The sequence below is a fragment of the Chiloscyllium plagiosum genome, unplaced genomic scaffold (genome assembly GCF_037043375.1).
Source record: "Chiloscyllium plagiosum isolate Xiang-an unplaced genomic scaffold, Cpla_swu_hap1 HiC_scaffold_12, whole genome shotgun sequence".
In the NCBI taxonomy this organism is placed as follows: Eukaryota; Metazoa; Chordata; class Chondrichthyes; order Orectolobiformes; family Hemiscylliidae; genus Chiloscyllium; species Chiloscyllium plagiosum.
Window position 1 is genome coordinate 51,415,606 of NW_028270150.1, and position 21,459 is coordinate 51,437,064.

The window sequence follows — 21,459 nt, forward strand, 5'->3', positions numbered from 1 at the left end:
CTGGAAATCAGAGCTGAAAAATGTGTTGCTGGAAAAGCGCAGCAGGTCAGGCAGCATCCAAGGAGCAGGAGAAGAAGGACTTATGCCCGAAACGTCGATTGTCCTGATGTAGAGTAGGGGACAATGAAATGGGGTAGATCACCTGATATAAACCAAAGCACCAGAAATGGCTATGGCAAAAGCAACCCTGTCATTCCTGAAAAGACCACCTTCCTAACATGTGTGAGTTTGTGCAAGAATTGCAAGAGTGTAGTGGTACTTATGGAATCCTATCTTATAGGCAATGTCCCAAACACCATCCTCACGATTCATGCCCCAAGGTTACTGTATGAATGATTGCTCAATGTTTGGCTCTGCATTCAACCTATTCAAGTACTTCAGCAGTCTGTGTCTGTATGTACAAATTGGACAAAATCTGGGCAAGTAATATTTGCACCACGTAAGTGTAAGGCAATGACCATTATTATCAATGAATGAGAACCTAACCATCGCTCTTTGATGTTCAGTGGCATTACTGTTGCTGAATATCCCTCCATCAATATCTTTGGGATTCCATTGCGCAGAAGCCAAACCGGACCAACTATCTCAGTACCTTGGCTCCAATAGTAGTTCAGAAACTAGGAGTTCTGCAGTGAGCAACTCACTTGCTGTCTCGCCAAAACCTGTCCACCATCTACAAGATAAGAGCAAGTTGTGTGTGAATTATTCCCACTTGACCAGAAAGCTGCATGTCCAAAATCACTCAAAGCTAAACACCATTCTCGACAAAGCATCCTGCTTGATTGATACCTTATCCAACACCTTCAACAGTGTTCTCTTTGCCAACACAGAGTGGCATCAGTATATACCATCTAAAGATGTATGCAACAATACACCAAGGCTCATTCAACAGAATGTGCAACAGACCTGGGACTTCTATTACCCAAAAGAACAAAGGCAGCAGATAATTGGAAATATGACAACCTGCAAGTTCCCCTCCAAGCCGTTCTGAATTGGAATTATATCTCTGTTCCTTCATTGTCACTGGACCAAAAACCGTGCACCTTGAGGATGGCAGCACTTCAAACAGATGTTTCACCACCATCTACTCCAGTATTACTCTGAATAGGCAGTAAATGCTGCTGCTGACCCAACAATGTCCACATCCATGAATGTTCTGAAAATAGATTTGTGGCATGTACATAGCTTTGTTAAGATTTCAGGGTATGTGCTCACTCTAGGAGAAAGTGAGGACTGCAGATGCTGGAGATCAGAGTTAAAAATGTGTTGCTGGAAAAGCGCAGCAAGTCAGGCAGCATCCAAGGAGCAGGAGAATCGATGTTTCGGGCATGAGCCCTTCTTCAGGAATGAGGAAAGTGTGCCAAGCAGGCTAAGATAAAAGGTAGGGAGGAGGGACTTGGGGGAGGGGCATTGGAAATGCGATAGGTGGAAGGAGGTTAAGGTGAGGGTGATAGGCCGGAGTGGGGGGTGGGCGGAGAAGTCAGGAAGAAGATTGCAGGTTAGGAAGGTGGTGCTGAGTTCGAGGGTTGGGACTGAGACAAGGTGGGGGGAGGGGAAATGAGGAAACTGGAGAAATCTGAGTTCATCCCTTGTGGTTGGAGGGTTCCTAGGCGAAAGATGAGGCGCTCTTCCTCCAGGCGTCGTGTTGCTATGATCTGGCGATGGAGGAGTCCAAGGACCTGCATGTCCTTGGTGGTGTGGGAGGGGGAGTTGAAGTGTTGAGCCACGGAACACTGTTGAACAGTTCATCCACTTTACTAACCCCTTCCACCCCGATCTCAAATTTACCTGGAATGTCTCAGACTCCTCCCTCCCCTTCCTAGACCTCTCCATTTCTATCTCTGGCGACCGAATCAACACGGACATTTACTATAAACCGACCGACTCCCACAGCTACCTAGACTACACCTCCTCCCACCCTGCCCCCTGTAAAAACGCCATCCCATATTCCCAATTCCTTCGTCTCCGCCGCATCTGCTCGCAGGAGGACCAGTTCCAATAGCGAACAACCCAGATGGCCTCCTTCTTCAAAGACTGCAACTTCCCCCAGACGTGGTCGACGATGCTCTCCACTGTATCTCCTCCACTTCCTGCTCCTCCGCCCTTGAGCCCCGCGCCTCCAATCACCACCAGGACAGAACCCCACTCGTCCTCACCTACCACCCCACCAACCTCCATATACATCGTATCATCCGTCGTCATTTCCGCCATCTCCAAACGGACCCCACCACCAGGGATATATTTCCCTCCCCTCCCCTATCAGCGTTCCGAAAAGACCACTCCCTCCGTGACTCCCTCGTCAGGTCCACACTCCCCACCAACCCAACCTCCATTCCCGGCACCTTCCCCTGCAACCGCAAGAAATGCAAAACTTGCGCCCACACCTCCTCCCTTACTTCCCTCCATGGCCTCAAGGGATCCTTCCATATCCACCACAAATTCACCTGTACCTCCACACACATCATTTACTGCATCCGCTGCACCCGATGTGGCCTCCTCTATATTGGGGAGACAGGCCACCTACTTGTGGAACGTTTCAGAGAACACCTCTGGGACACCTGGACCAACCAACCCAACCACCCCGTGGCTCAACACTTCAACTCCCCAACTCCCCCTCTCACTCCACCAAGGACATGCAGGTCCTTGGACTCCTCCATCGCCAGACCATAGCACACGATGGCTGGAGGAAAACCGCCTCATCTTTCGCCTAGGAACCCTCCAACCACAAGGGATGAACTCAGATTTCTCCAGTTTCCTCATTTCCCCTACCCCCACCTAGTCTCAGTCCCAACCCTCGAACTCAGCACCACCTTCCTAACCTGCAATCTTCTTCCTGATCTCTCCGCCCCACCCCCACTCCGGCCTATCACCCTCACCTTAACTTCCTTCCACCTATCGTATTTCCAATGCCCCTCCCCCAGTCCCTCCTCTCTACCTTTTATCTTAGCCTGCTTGGCACACTTTCCTCATTCCTGAAGAAGGGCTCATGCCCGAAACGGCGATTTTCCTGCTCTTTGGATGCTGCCTGACCTGCTGCGCTTTTCCAGCAACACATTTTCAGCTATGTGCTCACTCTGTCTGCTTTTCTTTGAATGTAGAGAATTAACTGTAAAAGCAAAATACTGCCAATACTGGAGTTCTGAAATAAAATCAAATTGCTGGAGAAATTTAGCAGGTCTGGAAGCATCTGTGGAGAGAGAAACAGTTCACATTTCAAAGCCTGGGATTCTTCTTTGGAATAGTTAGCTCTTTTGCCGTAGACAATGTAAGTCACCTCTCATGCAGTTGTGAATTGCAAATTGTGAAATGTTGCAAATATCTCCAAGCTTCAATCCGAGAAGGAATCAAATGTATGAAAGTTCACCTCCCAGTCACTTTCACAGCTGTTGAGAACCTGATATTTGTTCACTCTAAGGCTGCAGTTGTAGTTGCAGCAGGTAGGTAATTTTAGTGAGCATGTCCTTAAGTGTTGTCATGTCTTTCATGGCTCCTTTTTGAGGTATAGATAGGAGAATTTATCATTGAACATCTTGGAGAGAGAGGGTATCCTGCTGAGACTCATTCTTCACATGCTCCTTGTACAATAGCTTATCCTACTCTCTATGACGTCTGTTCGTTCTCCTCTCAGTTGTGCTGATATCTACTTGTGCATTAATGACTGGGGATAAGTCATCTGTGCTGTAATGTCACAAAACAATCCTCAGTACCTGCCTGTCACTTCCTGAAAATCTTTGCAACTTGCAACATTTTTATGAACTGCCATTTATGAGTTCTTGCAACAGAGTGAAGGAATTGAGCATCACAAACCTATATATAGTTGTTGGTCCATTTTGATAGTGCTGATATGGAGGCTATTCCCATTGCTAAATGCATATTCAGCTGTGCAAGTTGGAATAATATTTGTCAGTGTGTTGAGCTCCAAAATGGAGCCACGTGTCAAATCACCAAAATATATGTGCACCATGGATGCCATTTTGCAGCTTTAATGATACTTGCAGTATGTGAGAACTTGCCTTGTGAGCACCCATGTGTTCAAATATCATAATCCAGGAGAGAATGTGGGAATAGCATGTTCTTCAATAAACTAATGTCCAAAACAACAAATGCAAAATAATTCTGAACAGTACTAATTCTGTTAATTAAACTTGCTGTCTGTGACTTTGATTGGTGATTAACTCCTCGATTAGTGGATAAAATGCTCTTTAAAATGTAATTAAATATTAAAGTTCAGATTTAGCTTATTCACGAATTGATCCTGTTAACTTTAATTTTAATTGTTCTGATTTGACTTGTTTCTTTGTCTGTCTTGTTTTCTTACAGATATTTCAGCAACAGAATCACCAGAACAGTCAGGTAAACGAGTATGCAAGGTGAGACATGTGGAAGTGGATGAAACCAAAAGAGAAGAAAGTACGTTGAAAGAGAGTAAGGACAAGTCAGTAGATTCTAGCTGCCAGTCTGCCTCATCAGGCTCAGATGGGGGAAGCTTACAACAGCAAGAAGAAACACCTTGCCAAAGTACAGAAAGTAATGAGAACTGCAACAGAATTACTGAATCCTTGCAGCAATCTGAACCTGCAAGATTGAGTAATCAGGCTGAGTCTACTAGAATATCTTCCAGTCGGGAAACCGATGACAGTGATGATGATCCCATCTTAGTTCCATCTTCAAGGTTTAGATCAACTCCAGGACATAGGTAAGATATGATCCACTTTAAGCTGGATGCTAATGCTATTATCTCACAGAATTGTTTATGGATTGTTTATTTGAAACAGTAGTTTGGGCTGACTTTAAGATTAATACAATTCAAAAATTGATTTTAATTGAGAATAAATGACCAAACTTCAAAACATTTTCTCTTATGGTTTTCACTATTATGAGTCAAGTTTGTCTGCGCTTAAACTAAATTGGTGGAATTTACATTTTGGTTGCAACAGCATTGCTTGCAAATTTGCATTACTTTGCTCAATTGAATATTGTAACAGCACAGGAGGCAGCTGTTTGGCACCTCGAATGTGCCAGCTCTCTGCAAGAGCAGTTCATCCTGCTTCCCTGCTTAATCACTTAGTCCCTACCATTTTTCTCCTCATTAGATAATGTTCCAATACCCTTGTGAAAATCATGATTAAATTTTCCTCCATCATTATTCTAGAGTAGATCCAAACATATCAACTTGTAAGGTTCAGTCCTGATGAAGGGCTTTTGCCCGCAACATCGATTTTCCTACTGTTCAGATGCTGCCTGACCTGTTGTGTTTTTCCAGCACCACTCTAATTTAGACTCTGATTTCCAGCATCTATGGTCCTCACTTTTGCCAACTTGTAAGGAGCTTTTTTACCTTAAATTGATGCAGTCTGGTTTTGATCCTTCCACTAATAGGAATAATGCCTCCCTTTCTAATCTTCCAAACCCCTCAATATTTTGAACTACCCTTTTCCAAAAGAGAATAGTCCCAACTTCTCTAACCAGTCCTCATAGATTATTCCTCAACGCTGAAGCCATTTTCAAAAGTCTTTTCTGCACCCTTTCATAGTCTTCACATTGTTTTGAATGTACCCAGAATTAGACAAAATACTCCATTTGAGACTGAACCAGCTCTGTTAAGGTTTACCATAATGTTGTTTTTATATTTGATGCCTTTATCTGTGTGTCAGGTTCCTGTATGTCTTAACATTTTTTTCCAAATTGCCATGCTGCATTCACTATTTTTTTGCACTTAACTACCCAGGTCTCTCTATCCTTGCACTTTGATTAAAATGCCTTTGTTCTGTTCGCTTTCTTTGTGCTAAAATATATCACATTACATATCTCTGCATTATATTTCATTTACCATGTGTATACCCTTTTCAACACCTTGACCATGTCCACTTGAAGACTACCTTCGTCCTCCTCAAAATTCACAATATATCCAACTTTTGCATCTTGTGTACTCAACTCTGTAAATTAGTATATACTATGAGAAGTGATGGTCCCTTGAATATCCCTTCATATCTTTCTCTAGTCTGGAAAATAGCTGTTTCCTACCATTCAGCCAACATCATATCCATGCTTCCACTGTCTCACTTATTCTATGGATTTAACTTTGCTGATAAACTTGTCATATGCTTCTTTATCAATAGATACTTGGAAGTTCATGTACATCTCATCAACCTCATTATCCTGATCAAATCATTCTACCTCATCAGAAAGATCTCAAGCAATGTAGTTAAAGTTTCACAACTCTATCCTAGCTTTCTTGATTAATCTACATTTGTCCAATTGAATGCTAGTTGAGATTACTTGAGATTATCACTGCTAAAAGTTTTCCCACCACTCACATTAAACTGACAGGCCCATAATTGCTGGGCCTTCTGTTGCACCCTTTCCTTTTGAATAATGTGTAAATAATCTTTACAAATCTTCAATTTTCTGGCATCATCCTGTATTAACTGACACTAGAAGATTGTAACAAGTGCCTCTATGATTTCCACTTTTTTACTTTGCTCAGTATCCTTGGAAGTATCTAATCTGGTCTCTGCAGTTTATTTAAGCCAGCCTTTGAAATTCCTCCTCTTAGTTTTTTGGCTCATCCTGTGTTTCAGTTAGCTTGTTTTTTGCTGACTTTGGCAGTGTTGGCTTTCTTGAAGACAGATACAAAAAAACTTATTTAGTATGTCAGCCTTGCCATCATTGAAGACGATGAGTTAATTTTCACATTATCTGCCATTCTCTTCAAATTACGCTGTTTGGCCTCTTTCTATTTTTCCTTCTCCTCTTTTTGTAGCAGCCAGATTCTCATTTGTGTTATCATCCTGACATTTGTGTTATGCATTCCTTTTCTGCTCCATTTTAATTTCTATCACTTTTGGTATCCATGGAGTGCTGACTTTCTTTGTGCTCCCTTTCTCCTTGTTTGAAATATATCATATCTGTACCCAGCCATCTGTTTAAAGGCATCAGACTGCTGCATTACAATTCTGCAGCGCAATCTTTGATTCCAATTTGCTTTGGCTGGATCCTTTCTCATCCCATTTGAAAATAGCCCTGCTCCAATTACAATGATTGTCACTCAGGATTGCCCTTTGCTCTTTCCCATAGTCAACCTGAACCTTGTGAAGCAATTATTATTTAATAATAGTATCCTTTAACTCACCTCATTCCTTAGAACCAAATCCTTTATGACTCCTTCCACATTAGAAACATTCAGGTCTAGAAAATTTCCTTGAACACACTTCAGAAATCTCTCCTTTATATGGACTGTGTGTGAATACTGCAAACACCTTGCAAACCAAAAATATTTATTTCTCTAGTCCTGCGAATTTCTTGAACCTCTATTTCGAGGTCTCCATTAATACCATAACATTGTATTCCCTACCTGGCATCCTATGTCTGAACATCATTGGACTCAGTAAGACACTCCATGCATGCTCATACATGTACAGTAAACTCAATTTAGGCTTTGTTGCATTCTTTTTTTCTGACCTCCCCAAATGCCTTATTTGTGCTAGTAATAATATTTAGTATAATCTCTTCCTGTTTTTTGATAGCCTTGTTACCTCCTAGTTGTCAGACCCCTGCCAAGTTGATTTAAACCCTCTTTATCAGCACTAATAAACTGCCTCACATGGAGCTACTAAATTCTGAATAATTTAAAACCCTTTGTCTTTGAATATTCGACATCAAACTGAATAAATGGCATAACTAACATTTTTATCGATCAATATTAGTAAGGACTAGTTTTGTTCCAGGCCTAATTTGAAAGGCCATTTAATATATTTTTCTTATTAATATTAATACCAAAGTAGCCACAATTCTTAAGGTTAATTTGTGGAGTATGAAAAGTAGAGAAAGAAAACTTGGAGGATCAGTAAGCCTGAGAATGCAATCCTATAGTATATAAAAAACCTCAGGTAAATATCAAAGAAAATTCATAAGATTATCAAGGAAAAATGACAGCTTGCATTTATATGACAACTTGCAATATTTAGAGAAGACTGAAAACCTTACTTGGTTACATTTTCAACAAGTAAGAAAGGCACTCAAAATGCGTATCTCCAGAATACGGTGTTAACTCCACTTTATTATAATTGCACAGATCTTTCTTGAGGCTATTTCCTGCTGATTGATGCTTTGAAACTTAAAAACTCAAAATAATACACATATATTTTAAAATAAGAACTTCCATCTCACTGAAGGGACTTCAGGCCAATTCACAGCCAACAACCTGCTCAGAAAACTCAGGTCACTTTTTGACATCTGTGACAGATATCACTGAGGTGACTGAGACAGTCCACAACATTTTAAAGAAAAAGTTTCATTGTCCTTATTTTCCCATTTTAGCAGACCGTTTTAAGAGAATTCCAGGATCAGGAAAGAAAATAGCTGAAAATGTAGTGAAAACATTATGCCACATTTAACAGTTAAGGTACTTTGTTCAATTCAGTCTGTTTGGTCCAGAGGTTCAGTTGCCATTTATTTCATGTACTCGATCAGTATTGTTCAGTCTCACTTGCCAGGTTTGCTGGAAATATCATGGTGCTACAAAGCCTGCAGGGGTTACTACAAATGTAGCATTGTTGCATCAGATCTTGTAACCACAAAATGTCGGCTGCTGACTCCACTGGGAATTGCGACCAACTATTTAAGAAGCATAATTTAATCCTATTGCCTTAATATTTTTCTGATGAGTTTGTATATACATACTCCAAGGCCAATATATCTCCTTTATGTGATCCCCGTAACTAATAAAATATTCCAAATGTAGTCTATTCAGATTCATTTAGAACTGTAAAAAAACTTGCACTTCTTTGTAATTCCACCCATGAGATGTTGGCTAACATTCCATGTACTTATTTAATTGCTTTCTGTATCGGTCTGCTATTCTTTTACTGATTCCTATTCATTGACCACTAACTCTGCCAGTGTGACATTTAGAAAATATTCTGATTTAGCTTTCTTAGCTCCAAAGTGCATTACTTTTGAACTTACCTTGAGAGTTATAAGGTAGCCAGGAAGGATCTGAAGAGAGAGCTAAGAGCAGCAAGGAGGGGACATGAAAAGTCCTTAGTTGGTAGGATTAGGGAAAACCCTAAGGCTTTCTATAGGTATGTCAGCAATAAAAGAATGACTAGGGTAGGAATAGGTCCAGTCAAGGATAGTAGTGGGAAGTTGCGTGTGGAGGCTGAAGAGATTGGGGAGACACTGAATGAATACTTTTCGTCAGTATTCACTCAGGAGCAGGACATTGTTGCCGATGTGAATATTGAGTCACAATTAATTAGAATGGACGGCTTTGAGGTATGTAGGGAAGAGGTATTGGAAATTCTGGAAAGGGTGAAAATCGATAAGTCCCCTGGGCCTGATGGCATTTATCCTAGGATTCTCTGGGAAGCAAGGGAGGAGACTGCAGAGCCATTGGCCTTGATTTTTATGTCCTCGTTGTCTACAGGAATAGTGCCACTAGACTGGAGGATAGCAAATGTGGTTCCCTTGTTCAAGAAGGGGAGTAGGGATAACCCTAGTAACTATAGGCCGGTGAGTCTCACTTCTGTTGTGGGCAAAGTCTTAGAGAGAATTGTAAGGGATAGGATTTATGAACATCTGGATAGGAATAATGTGATCAAGGATAGTCAGCATGGTTTTATGAAGGGCAGGTCGTGCCTCACAAACCTTATTGAATTCTTTGAGAAGGTGACTAAGGAGGTAGACAAGGGTAAAGTGGTAGATGTGGCGAATACGGATTTTAGTAAGGCGTTTGATAAGGTTCCCCATGGTAGGCTACTGCAAAAAATACGGAAGTATGGCATTGAGGGTGAGTTGGAGGTTTGGATTAGGAATTGGCTGGCTGGAAGAAGACAGAGGGTAGTAGTTGATCTGTTTTGGGACCATTGCTGTTTGTCATTTTTATAAATGACCTGGAGGAGGGGCTAGAAGGTTGGGTGAGCAAGTTTGCGGATGATACGAAAGTCGGTGGAGTTGTTGACAGTGAGGAAGGATGTGTCAGGTTACAGCAGGATATAGATAAGTTGCAGAGCTGGGCAGAAAGGTGGCAAATGGAGTTCTATGTAGGTAAGTGTGAGGTGATTCACTTTGGTAAGAGTAACAAAAAGACGGGGTACTGGGCTAATGGTCGGATACTTGGTAGTGTGGATGAGCAGAGGGATCTTGGTGTCCATGTACACAGATCTCTGAAAGTTGCCACCCAGGTAAATAGTGCGATGAAGAAGGCATATGGCGTATCGGCTTTTATTGGTAGAGGAATTGAGTTCTGGAGCCCTGAGGTAATGTTGCAGTTGGATAAGACTCTGGTGCGGCCGCATCTGGAGTATTGTGTGCAGTTTTGGTCGCCATACTATAGGAAGGATGTGGAGGCACTGGAACAGGTGCAGAGGAGGTTTACCTGGTATGGTAGGAAGATCGTATGAGGAAAGGCTGAGACACTTGGGGCTGTTTTCATTGGAGAAAAGGTTTAGGGGTGACTTGATAGAGGTGTACAAGATGATTAGGGGTTTAGATAGGGTTGACCATGAGAACCTTTTTCCACGTATGGAGTCAGCTATTACAAGGGGGCATAGCTTTAAATTAAGGGGTGGTAGGTATAGGACAAATGTTAGGGGTAGATTCTTTACTCAGCGAGTCGTGAGTTCATGGAATGCCCTGCCAGTAGCAGTGGTGGACTCTCCCTCTTTATGGGCATTTAAACGGGCATTGGATAGGCATATGGAGGATAGTGGGCTAGTGTAGGTTAGGTGGGCTTGGATCGGCGCAACATCGAGGGCCAAAGGGCCTGTACTGCGCTGTATTTTTCTATGTTCTATGTTCTAATTCAGCTAACGCAGCTCCATCGTAGCCCTGCGTACTGTTTCTATTCAAATAATATTCTAATTCCCTGCTTCTCTGGGGCTATTTGCCAGTGTTTTGCTGGCTATTCTCATCTGTAGTGCATCTGCAATGTTCTGCAACATCCCCAGTGCTACCTTATTCAGTATTCTCAACAAACTCGGGGTACAACACTCTATTCTTCTATTAATAAATAATAAAAAACTGAACCCAAGAACAGAATCCTGGAGGATATTCCCTACTCATTCCATCAATTAGGGTTTACATCCATCATCCCTGCTGTCTCCTAACATCTAATTACTTCCTGATCACACATCAGAAGCTTGTTTCCAATAGAGTCATAAAGATACATAGCATGGAAACAGACCCGTCAGTCCATGCAGAGCAGATATCCTAAATAAATTGCCAGCATTTGACCCCTATTCCTTTAAACCCAGCCCACAATGAGGAACCTTGTCAAATGTTTTACTGGAGTCCATATAGATCACGTCCACCACTCTTCCCTCCTCAATCCTTTTTGTTACTTCTTCAAAAAAACTCAATTAATTTAGTGAGACACAATTTTCCACGTGCACAGCCATGTTGACTATTCCTGATCAGTCCTTGTCTTTCCAAATATATGGAAATCCTGACCCTCCGGATTCCCTCCAACACTTGTCCACCACTGAGGTCAAGATCACCAGTCTATAGTTCCCTGGCTTTTCCTTACAACTTTTCTTAAATAGTGACACCATATTAGCCAACCTCCAGTCTTCTGGCACCTCATCTATGGCTACCAATGATACAAATATCGGTGCAAGGGGACCAGCAGTCACTTCCCTAACTTCCCACAGAGTTCTTGTGTACACCTGATCAGGTCCTGGGTATTTATCCACCTTGATGGGTTTTAAGACATTCAGCACTTCCTCCTCTGTAATATGAGCGTTTTTCAAGATGTCACTAATTATTTCCCCATCTTTTATATATTCCATATCCTGTTCCACAGTAAATACTAATGCAAAATACTTGTTTAGTATCTCCACCCATCTCCTGCGGTTCCACACATAGGCAGCCTTGCTGTCTCCCTAATTACCCTTTTGTCCTTAATGTACTTGTAAAATCCCTTTGGATTCTCCTTAACCCTATTTGCCAAAGCTATCTCATGTCTATTTTTTGCCCTCCTGATCAGGAGTATACTGCTATTGCCTTTATACACTTGTCAGGATTTACTCGATCTCTGCTGTCTATACATATTGGTTCCTCCTTGTTCTTGACCAAAACCTCAACTTCTCTAGTCATCCAGCATTCCCTTCACCTTAACAGGAACATACTGTCTCTGGATTCTCGTTATCTCATTTTTGAAGGCTTCCCATTTTCCAGCCATTTCATTACCTGCAAACATCCACCCCCAACTAACTTTTGAAAGTTTTTGCCTAATACTGTCAAAATTGACCTTACTCCAATTTAACCTTTAACTTTTAGATCCAGTTAGTCCATTTCAATCATTATTTTAAAACTAATAGAATTATGGTTGTTGGATCCAAAGTGCTCCCCCACTGGCATCTCAGACACCTGCCCTGCCTTATTTCCCAAAGTCGATCAAATTTTGCGCATCCAAATACCGAATCAGAAAATTTTCTTGTGTCTGATGAAGGAGCAACACTCCGAAAGCTTGTGTTTTCAAATAAACCTGTTGGACTGTAACCTGGTGTTGTGTGATTTTCAACTTCGTCCACTCCAGACCAACACTGGCACCTCCACATCATTGTTCCTGCCTGATCTGCTTGTTCGACTTGCTCCTTTTCCCACCTATACCGGTCTGAAACTGATCTCTTTCCTCACCATCTCCCTGAGTGTCAACTAACCTCCAGCCCCCACCAACCCAATTTAAATCCTCCTGAGCAGCTTTAGGAATTCTCCCCGCCAGTTTATTGGTCACCTTCCACTTCAGGTGCAATCCATCCTTCTTATACAGGTCACTTCTATGCCAGAAGGGACTCCAATGATCCAAAAATGTGAATCCTTCTCCCCTGCACCAGCTCCTCAGCCACCCAATCATTTCCTCTATCTTCCTATTCCTACCCTTACGAAGTTCATGGCACCAGGAACTAGATATTGCTACCATCAAGGACCTTTTTTTAAATTCCTGCCTAACTTCCTAACTTCCAAATTCTCCTCAGAATCTTGTCCTTTTCTTGTCCTATATTGTTAGTTCCAATGTGTACAATGACCTCCTGCTGGTCCCTCTCCCCTTTGAGAATGATTTTCACCCCGTATGAGATATCCTTGATCCTGGCACCAGGGAAGCAACTCACCATTCTGATGTCTTGCTGTCAGCTGCAGAAACCTCTGTCTGTGCCTCTGACTAGAGAGTCCTCTGTCACAATTGATTGTTTGGAACCTGACGTACCCCTTGTTACATTAGAGCCAGTCTCGGTATCAGAAATCTGGCTGTCAGTGCTACATTCCGCTGAGAGTCCATCGCCCCTTACATTTCCAAGATTTGGAAGTGCCGGTGTTAGACTGGGGTGGACAAGGTCAAAAGAGATTCGAAACCATGTTAAAGTCCAACAGGTTTATTTGAAATCACTAACTTTCATTCACCTGACAAAGGGGCAATGCTTTACGATTTTAAATAAACCTGTTGGATTTTAGGGGTGGCACAGTGGCTCAGTGGTTAGCACTGCTGTCTCACAGCACCATGGACTTGGGTTCAATTCCCGCCTTGGGCAACTGTCTGTGTGGAGTTTGCACATTCTCCTCGTGTTTGCGTGGGTTTCCTCCGGGTGCTCCAGTTTCCTCCCGCAGCCCATAGATGTGCAGGTTAGGTGAACTGGCCATGCTAAATTGCCCGTAGTACTAGGTGCATTAGTCAGGGGTAAATATAGGGGAATGGTACTGGGTGGGTTGCTCTTTGGAGGGTCGGTGTGGACTTGTTAGGCTGAAGGGCCTGTTTCCACACTGTAGGGAATCTAATCTAATCAAATTTAATAACCTGGTGCTGTGTAACTTTTGACCTATGTTTTCTAAAACAGCATACTTGTTTGAGATGGGGATAGCCACAGGAGACTCCTGCGTGACTTGCCTCCCTCTCCTACCTTTCCTGAAGGTCACCATCTACCCAACTGTATCTTCAATTTATCTCCCTTCCTGCAACTGCCATCCATCACACCCCCTAGCTCCTGCAAATTCCTCATTGTCTCTAACTGCCACTCCAGCCAATCCATGTGATCTGATAGGATTGTCAACCAAGCACACTTTCTGCAGACAAAATCTTCAGTAACATGAAACTCTCCCTAATCTCCCACATCCGACAGGAAGAGCACATAACTAAAGGCCATTTTTGCACGGTAACAATCTACAACCCAGAAAACAGCATAGTCTTACAGCTCTTTAAAAAAAAAGCACTGTCCAGGCTAACTTAGTACCAATGTTTTATATTTTTAAAGTTTAATCAGGAGACAGATCTCAATGAAACATACAATCAAAAAGAAAGCCACTTAGTTGCTCCCGTGCTGTAAACTTTCCTACATAGGTTTCTCCAAGGTCAGCTGTGAGTTTCACTGTTTGTTAATTTTTATCTTTGACAAACTCCAATGTCCAGGATACGGAAAGCAAACACTGCAGATTCACTGCTAGGTCAGATATCAGTGCAGGTTTATTTCTCTGTTTGATTCACTGTCCATGTGGTCACTGTCTTTGTCTGTCTTCCTCCTTTTTAAAGTACTATTTTGATCATTTTTTCCGAAAGTTCCAAAATCATGCAACAGCTTATAAAACGGTAATTACTGCACCTAGAATTCGAGGAAATCAGCTCCAACACTGAAAATACTTCAAAAAGAGCAGCTCTTACAACCACAATTTGTTCCAGTATTCCATCATGGATTACCCAGAATTTGATGCAATTTTATTTTTGCTAACTACTTGGCACAGCACCAAGTAACTTCTGAATGTCCATTAAAACAACCTACATAGATACTCCTTTTCATTTAAAACATCAATTATATTAGACGTGACTTTGCATAAAATGGTGATGGCTGTGTCTGATCAGTTCAGTTATCCTTTAATTGTGTACTTCACTCTTGTGGTATAACTAATAAATCACTGAGTTTAGTCATACAGTATGGAAACAGACCCTTTGGTCCAACCTGTCCATGCCAATCATCATCCCAATCTGACTTAATCCTCTTTAGCAGCACTTTGCCCATTTCCCTTTAAACCCTTCCTTTTCCTAAACCCATCCAGATGCTTTTTAAATGTTGCAATTGCACCCGCCTTCACCACTTCCTCTTTCAGCTCAATCCATATGCGCAGCACCCGCTGTGTGAAAAAGTTAGTCCCGAGTTCCTTTTAAATCTTTCCCCTCTCACCTTAAACCTATGTCCTCTAGTTTCGGACTTCTCCACTCTAGAAAAAGGACCTTTGCTATTCACCATATTCATGCCGTTCATGATTTCATAAACCTTTATCAGATCACCCCTCAGTGTTGCAGGGAAAAGAGCCCCATCATATTCCCATCCTAGCAATATCCTTGTAAATCTTTTATACATTCATTAGGTACAGGAGCAGAATTGGACCTTTTGGCCCATTAAGTCTGCTCCGCCATTCAATTATAACTGATGTGCTCCTCACCCCTATTTTTCTGCCTTCTTCCCAAACCCTTCAACCCATTACCAATTAAAAATCTGTCTACCTCCTTACATTTACTCACTGTCCCAGTATCCATCACACTTTGAGGTAGCAAATTCCACAGATTAGCAACCCTTTGGGAGAAGTAGTTTCTCCTCAACTCCATTTTAAATTTGCTACCCCTTATTCTAGGGCTATGGCCTCTCATCTAGAATGCCCCAGAAGAGGAAGCATCTGCTCCACATCTATTTTGTTCATACCCTTTAACATCTTGAATACCTCAATTTGATCTCCCCTCATTCTTCTAAATTCCAGAGAGTATCGGCCTAAACTGTTAAATCTCTCTTCATATGACAATCCCCTCGTCGGTGGGATCAATCTAGCTCTGAACTGCCTCCAATGCCACTAAATCTTTCTTCAAATAAGGGGGCCAAAACTGCGCACAATGTTCCAGGAGTGGTCTCACCAATGTCTTGTGTAGTTGAAACAGTATTTCTTTACCTTTTAGATTCTATTCCTTCAGCTATAAAAGCCAACATTCCATTTGCTTTCTTTATTATCTGCTGTACAGGCATGCTAGTTTTCTGTGACTCATGAAGAAGGACACCCAGATCCCTCTGCACCAGAGCACCCCGAAGTCTCTCCCCATTTAGAAAATAGGTCACCTTCCCATTTCTTTTGACCAAAATATATGATCTCACACTTATCCACGTTAAACTCCGAATTTCACAGTTTGGCCCACTCTCCTATATCCATTTGCAAAGTTCTTATTTCCTCATTGCAGTTTACCATCCCGCCCATTTTTTGTGTAATCCACAAATTTGGCAATACAGCCTTCTATCTCTGTATCTAAGTTATTAGTGTACATTGTAAATAGCTGGGGTCTAAGGACTGAACCCTATGACACCCCAGTAGTTACATCTTGTCATCCAGAAAAATAAAACATTTATCCCAACTCTGTCTTCTGTCTGTCAGCCAGTCATTATCCAAGCTAATAAATTACCCCAACCCCATATGATCCAACCTTGTGAATTAACTTTTTGTATGGCATTTTATCAAATGCCTTCCAGAAGTCCAGATATATTATGTCTACTGGATCTCTGTTATCCACTTCTTTCCTGCACCCTTTCAAGTTTAATACATCTTCTCTATAGATGGGTGACCAGAATTGTAAGCAGTATTCTAAAAGTGGCATCACCAATGCCATGTACAGTCACAACTGATCCCCCAACTCCTATACTTAATGTTCTGACCAATGAAGGCAAATATACTAAATGCCACCTTCACCTCCCTGTCTACCTGTGACTCAATTTTCAAGAAGATATATACCTGTACCCCTAGGTCTCTTTGTTAGGCAACACTCCCCAGAACCCTACAATTAACTGCATAAATCCTGCCCTGGTTTGTCTTACCAAAATTATTGAATAGACAAAAATAATGTCCGCTTTAATGCCCAGTACAGTTGATTAGTTTCAACTGGAGTGATGAAATTCAACTTGGATTTCTGCTTGGACTATATTTCAATGGCTTCTACAAGAATTATGCAGATGTGGAAACAAAAACTATCTCACCTGCAGTGAAATAACTACTGAAAGCTACTGTAAAAGATCACATTCCTTGAGGGTCCGTAGGATTTTACTTCAACACAGAATCCTAACAAAAAGTGTAAACATTACAAAGGTCTTTTTTTTAATGAAATGTAATTTATGTCTTTTTTTCTTCATAATAATTGAGGAAATGGTACCAGGGAATATTGAGACCCCAGGAACTGACGCAAAGAACACCCCGAAATCTGAACAAGCCAACGACATAGCACCACCTTGTGCCCACAACCTAAGTCAACTACACAGTTTTAAATATTATACATCTGATTATACAGTATTTCAAAAGTATGCTGACCATTTGAATATCCAGTGAAAGCACAATAATGTACAATAGAAGTAGTGATCCTACCTCTGGACCAGGAAGCCCAGATTTCAAATCCCACCTGCTCCAGAGGTATATCATAATATCTCTGGACAGGTTGATTAGGAACTATATATATATTTTAAATTAGACTGTTAATAGTCAAATAATCTGAGCTAAGAGCAAAACCTTTATTTTCCACACATTATGAATTCACCACACATCACGTTACCCTGATATTTTAGAATACTAATCAAACTGTCTGAATCATTTTATCTTAAATATATGTTACTTATTGTTGTGGTTCTGTTCGCCAAGCTGGGAATTTGTGTTGCAGACGTTTCGTCCCCTGTCTAGGTGACATCCTCCTGTGAAGCGCTTCTGTGATCTTTCTTCCGGCATTTGTAGTGGTTTGGATCTGCCTCTTCCGGTTGTCAGTTCCAGCTGTCCGTTGCAGTGGCCTGTATATTGGGTCCAGGTCGATGTGCTTATTGATTGAATCTGTGGATGAGTGCCATGCCTCTAGGAATTCCCTGGCTGTTCTCTGTTTGGCTTGTCCAATAATAGTAGTGTTGTCCCAGTCGAATTCATGTTGCTTGTCATCTGCGTGTGTGGCTACTAAGGATAACTGGTCGTGTCATTTCGTGGGTAGTTGGTGTTCATGAACACAATATACCAGCCACTGCAACGGACAGCTGGAACTGACAACCGGAAGTGGCAGATCCAAACTACTACAAATGCCGGAGGAAAGATCACAGAAGCACTTCACAGGAGGCTCCGAAACACTGAGGATGTCACCTAGACAGGGGACGAAACATCTGCAACACAAATTCCCAGCTCAGAACAGAACCACAACAACGAGCACCCGAGCTACAAATCTTTTCACAAATATGTTACTCAACTTGTGTTGAAATCCTTAATTTCAAAGGACAACTCAAAACTCTAACATGATGGTAGCTGCCCTCACTAAAGTAATTCTAATCTTCTTGACTGGATGTAATATATATATTCCTCTAAATTGCATCTCTCTACATCAAGAAATTGATATTTACTAAATTTTTGTGATTTTTCTGTTATTGTCCATTTCTGTTATCCATTTGACAGTGCGTATTTCTTAGTGGACAACAGTCACTAAATTAAATATGCAAACATAATGGAAATATTTATAAATTGAGCTTAATTTAGAGGGTGGAGTAGCTCAAGTAACTCTAAGCAAGTTACGGTTGATCTAACTTTGAGCAGATCAGCTTGCCAATTAAAACTAATTTTATTTTTGGAAATATTATGATTGATGATCTGAGTTTTGCAAAGAGTTGACATTCTTTTCCTTTATTTCCTGAAAATACATTTAAATCCATATTAAATTAAAAAAAATAATATGGACGATGGGTTCTAAATGAAATGATTTTGGGATGGAGTCATTTCTTCAATGTTTGTAGTATCTGTGTACCAAAAGTACAAATAATACTTTTGTTTCAGGTGTAAGTTACTGAAATTGTGTGCTCATGTGCCTGAAGAGGATTCTCTTTACTGCAGTAATGCAGTTCTGTGAGAACTCAGTGTTCTCTCAGTATTGCAACACCTTTTTAATAACTAACCCCAGGCTTGTGTTTCAATGGTGCACATTATTTCCTTTCCTCCACCCCACACAAAGTAGAAAACATGGCAATCCTCCTCGGGGAGAAATCAGGAAACTGTCTCTTAAAGAAATTTTAAATAGCTTACAAGGTAAGTTGAATTATTCTTTCCTTTCCATGCTTTTTAAAAATTCACTTGCCCTGCATTTTGCCACTTTATGCAGTCATGTGGAAAATATTTTATCCATTATGCAATTTTTGCAGCTTTTGCCTTCATTCTTGAATGACTTTTCAGCCTGGTTGTTAGTACATTTAGCATGAATAGGTTCAAAGATATCAAGATGCTTTCTCTATTTTCCCCAATGGGTCTGCCTGCCCCATGGAGAAATAATATATTTTGGATGATTTGTATTTGGATCCAAATTCTGTTGGATTCAATATCTCCCAACTTTACTAACTTATATTCTAAATTTTAATTCTACAATGGTTGTTATAATTGTCTTTATAGACATTAATGAAAGTATACCTGATGTTTGTACTGCTTTGAAATTTGTTGTGATTTGAAATCTTAAAATACTTCTTCAGGACAGCATATGGCATTAATCTTTTGAATTGTTATTCTTTAATTCCAACAGCACGAATTCTAACCACAGCAGACCAAAGAGCACATGAAGAATCCTAGCGCTTTCAAAACACTGGCAATGGTGTCATTTGTTATTTTCTAATCCCAGAGTAGGGAAATGAAGCTCCTCAGGCATTCACTCCATTTGAATTGTACCAGTAGTTTGTATCTTAGTGCTTGCATGAGCCATCAACACCATGCTTATGTATAGTATAAAGCAGTTTTGTGCTCCTTATCCAAAAAGGGATATTCTTACATTAGACATGGGTTGGAGAAAGTTCACTAGATTACTACGTCATCCCAGGAATCATTTATGGTCTACATTCATTAGCGTTCAGAAGAATTTCTGAGACGACTTGAGAGCCTAGTTGCTAAGAGGATGTTATTGATCTAGAACCAGAGAATCTCCCGTTCAATACATACAGGAAGAGGGATTTCCATTTTTTCAACATTAAATACTCTTCAAAATTCTCTACCTCAGAGAGTGGAAGCTGAGTCATTCAAGGCTGAGTTTATTGGAATTTAAAAGAATGAAGGGGAGTCTTGTAGAAACATATAAAATTATGAAACGAAATGATAAGATAGAAAAAGAGAGGTTGGTTCCACTGTGGGTAAAACTAGAACAAGGAGGCATAGCCTCCAAATAAGGGGGAGGAGATTTAGGACGAGGTTGAGGAGGAACTTCTTCACTCAAAGCGTTGTGAATCTGTGGAATCGCCTGCCCAGTGAAGCAGACTGTCTCATCGATTTTTTTTTTGTTAAGACAAAGACCGATTTTGAACAGTAAAGGAATTAAGAGTTATGGTGTGTGTGTGTGTGTGTGTGGCTAAGTGGAACTGAGTCCATGAACAGATCAGTTGTGATCATATTGAATGATTAAGCAGGCTCGACAGGCCAAATTGCCTATTCCTACTCCTATTCCTTATGAGTTAAACAGATCTTGGATATATAGGAGAGTTGAGGATTATGGGATAGACAGTAAAGTCGAATGGGCCACTAACAAATCAACCATAAACGTATTGAATGGTGGAATAGGCTGGAGGGCTTGACTGGCGTACTCCTATTTCTAATGTTCTTATGTACCCTGATGCAATACAATGCAGCCACCTGCACTCATGCAGAGGAGAGGGATGCATATTACTAGGTTTATATTTCCCAGAATTTAAATGGTCATGGGTTGTTTCAAAGTTTTCAAGGTATTGGAGGAACTGACGGGGCTGCTTACGTGAAAATATTTATGCTCTTTAAGAAGTCTAGGACTAAGAGCATTATCTAAATATTAGAGCCAGGTCTTCCAGGATTGAAGCTAAGAAAGACTTATTTCTACATACACAGTTGGTTTGGAACTCTCTCAATGGCAATAGATTGTTGTAATTTTTAGGAATGCGATTGAGATATTTTTGCTAACAAGGTGCATTAAGGGATATGGGTAGGTACGTGCAGTTGGGTCACAAATTAACCATGACTAAATAGCAGAACAGCAGAACAGAACAGCAGAATACTCAATGGCCTACTACTCTTGCTATACACTATTTTTGATTGTATTTTAGTGCTCATTCCTTCCCAACTAAAGAATTTGATTCTATATTTGCAACCCCTAGAGATTTAGCTGAAAGTTTACAATTTTGATTTGGCCTATTTGTAGCTTTAGCTTTCTGTACATATCAGTCTAGAAAATAAAGTATAACTGGCCATCGGTTTCAAAACCCTGATGCAGTTCTCAAAAATTAACAACTCAAGATTGATAACTACCAGTAAAAACAAGTAACAATATACACACAGGTATGGGCCGTTGAATATCTCCAAAATAAGTTTGTGGCTGATCTCCATAATGTCTGCTTGATGACCTTTGCTCCATATTGTAATAAAAAACAGAAATTTGTCAGTCTCTGATTAAAAATTTACAGTTGATCAATCATCAATTTCTAT

At 40.9% G+C, this 21,459-nt stretch overlaps 1 protein-coding gene across 5 annotated transcripts in view; it reads left to right on the top strand.

Annotated features, from left to right (window-relative positions):
- dcaf6 (ddb1 and cul4 associated factor 6) overlaps positions 1 to 21,459 on the top strand; it is a 236,811-nt gene that overhangs the window by 168,441 nt on the left and 46,911 nt on the right. For 4 of the 5 annotated variants that reach the window (XM_043700878.2, XM_043700880.2, XM_043700881.2 and 1 more), the window contains one exon: positions 4,321 to 4,696. In XM_043700878.2, the coding sequence (XP_043556813.1) occupies positions 4,321 to 4,696 (376 nt within the window). Of the gene's footprint in view, positions 1 to 4,320; positions 4,697 to 19,543; positions 19,604 to 21,459 lie in introns of those variants that run through there. The other variant, XM_043700884.2, reaches the window with a different exon arrangement.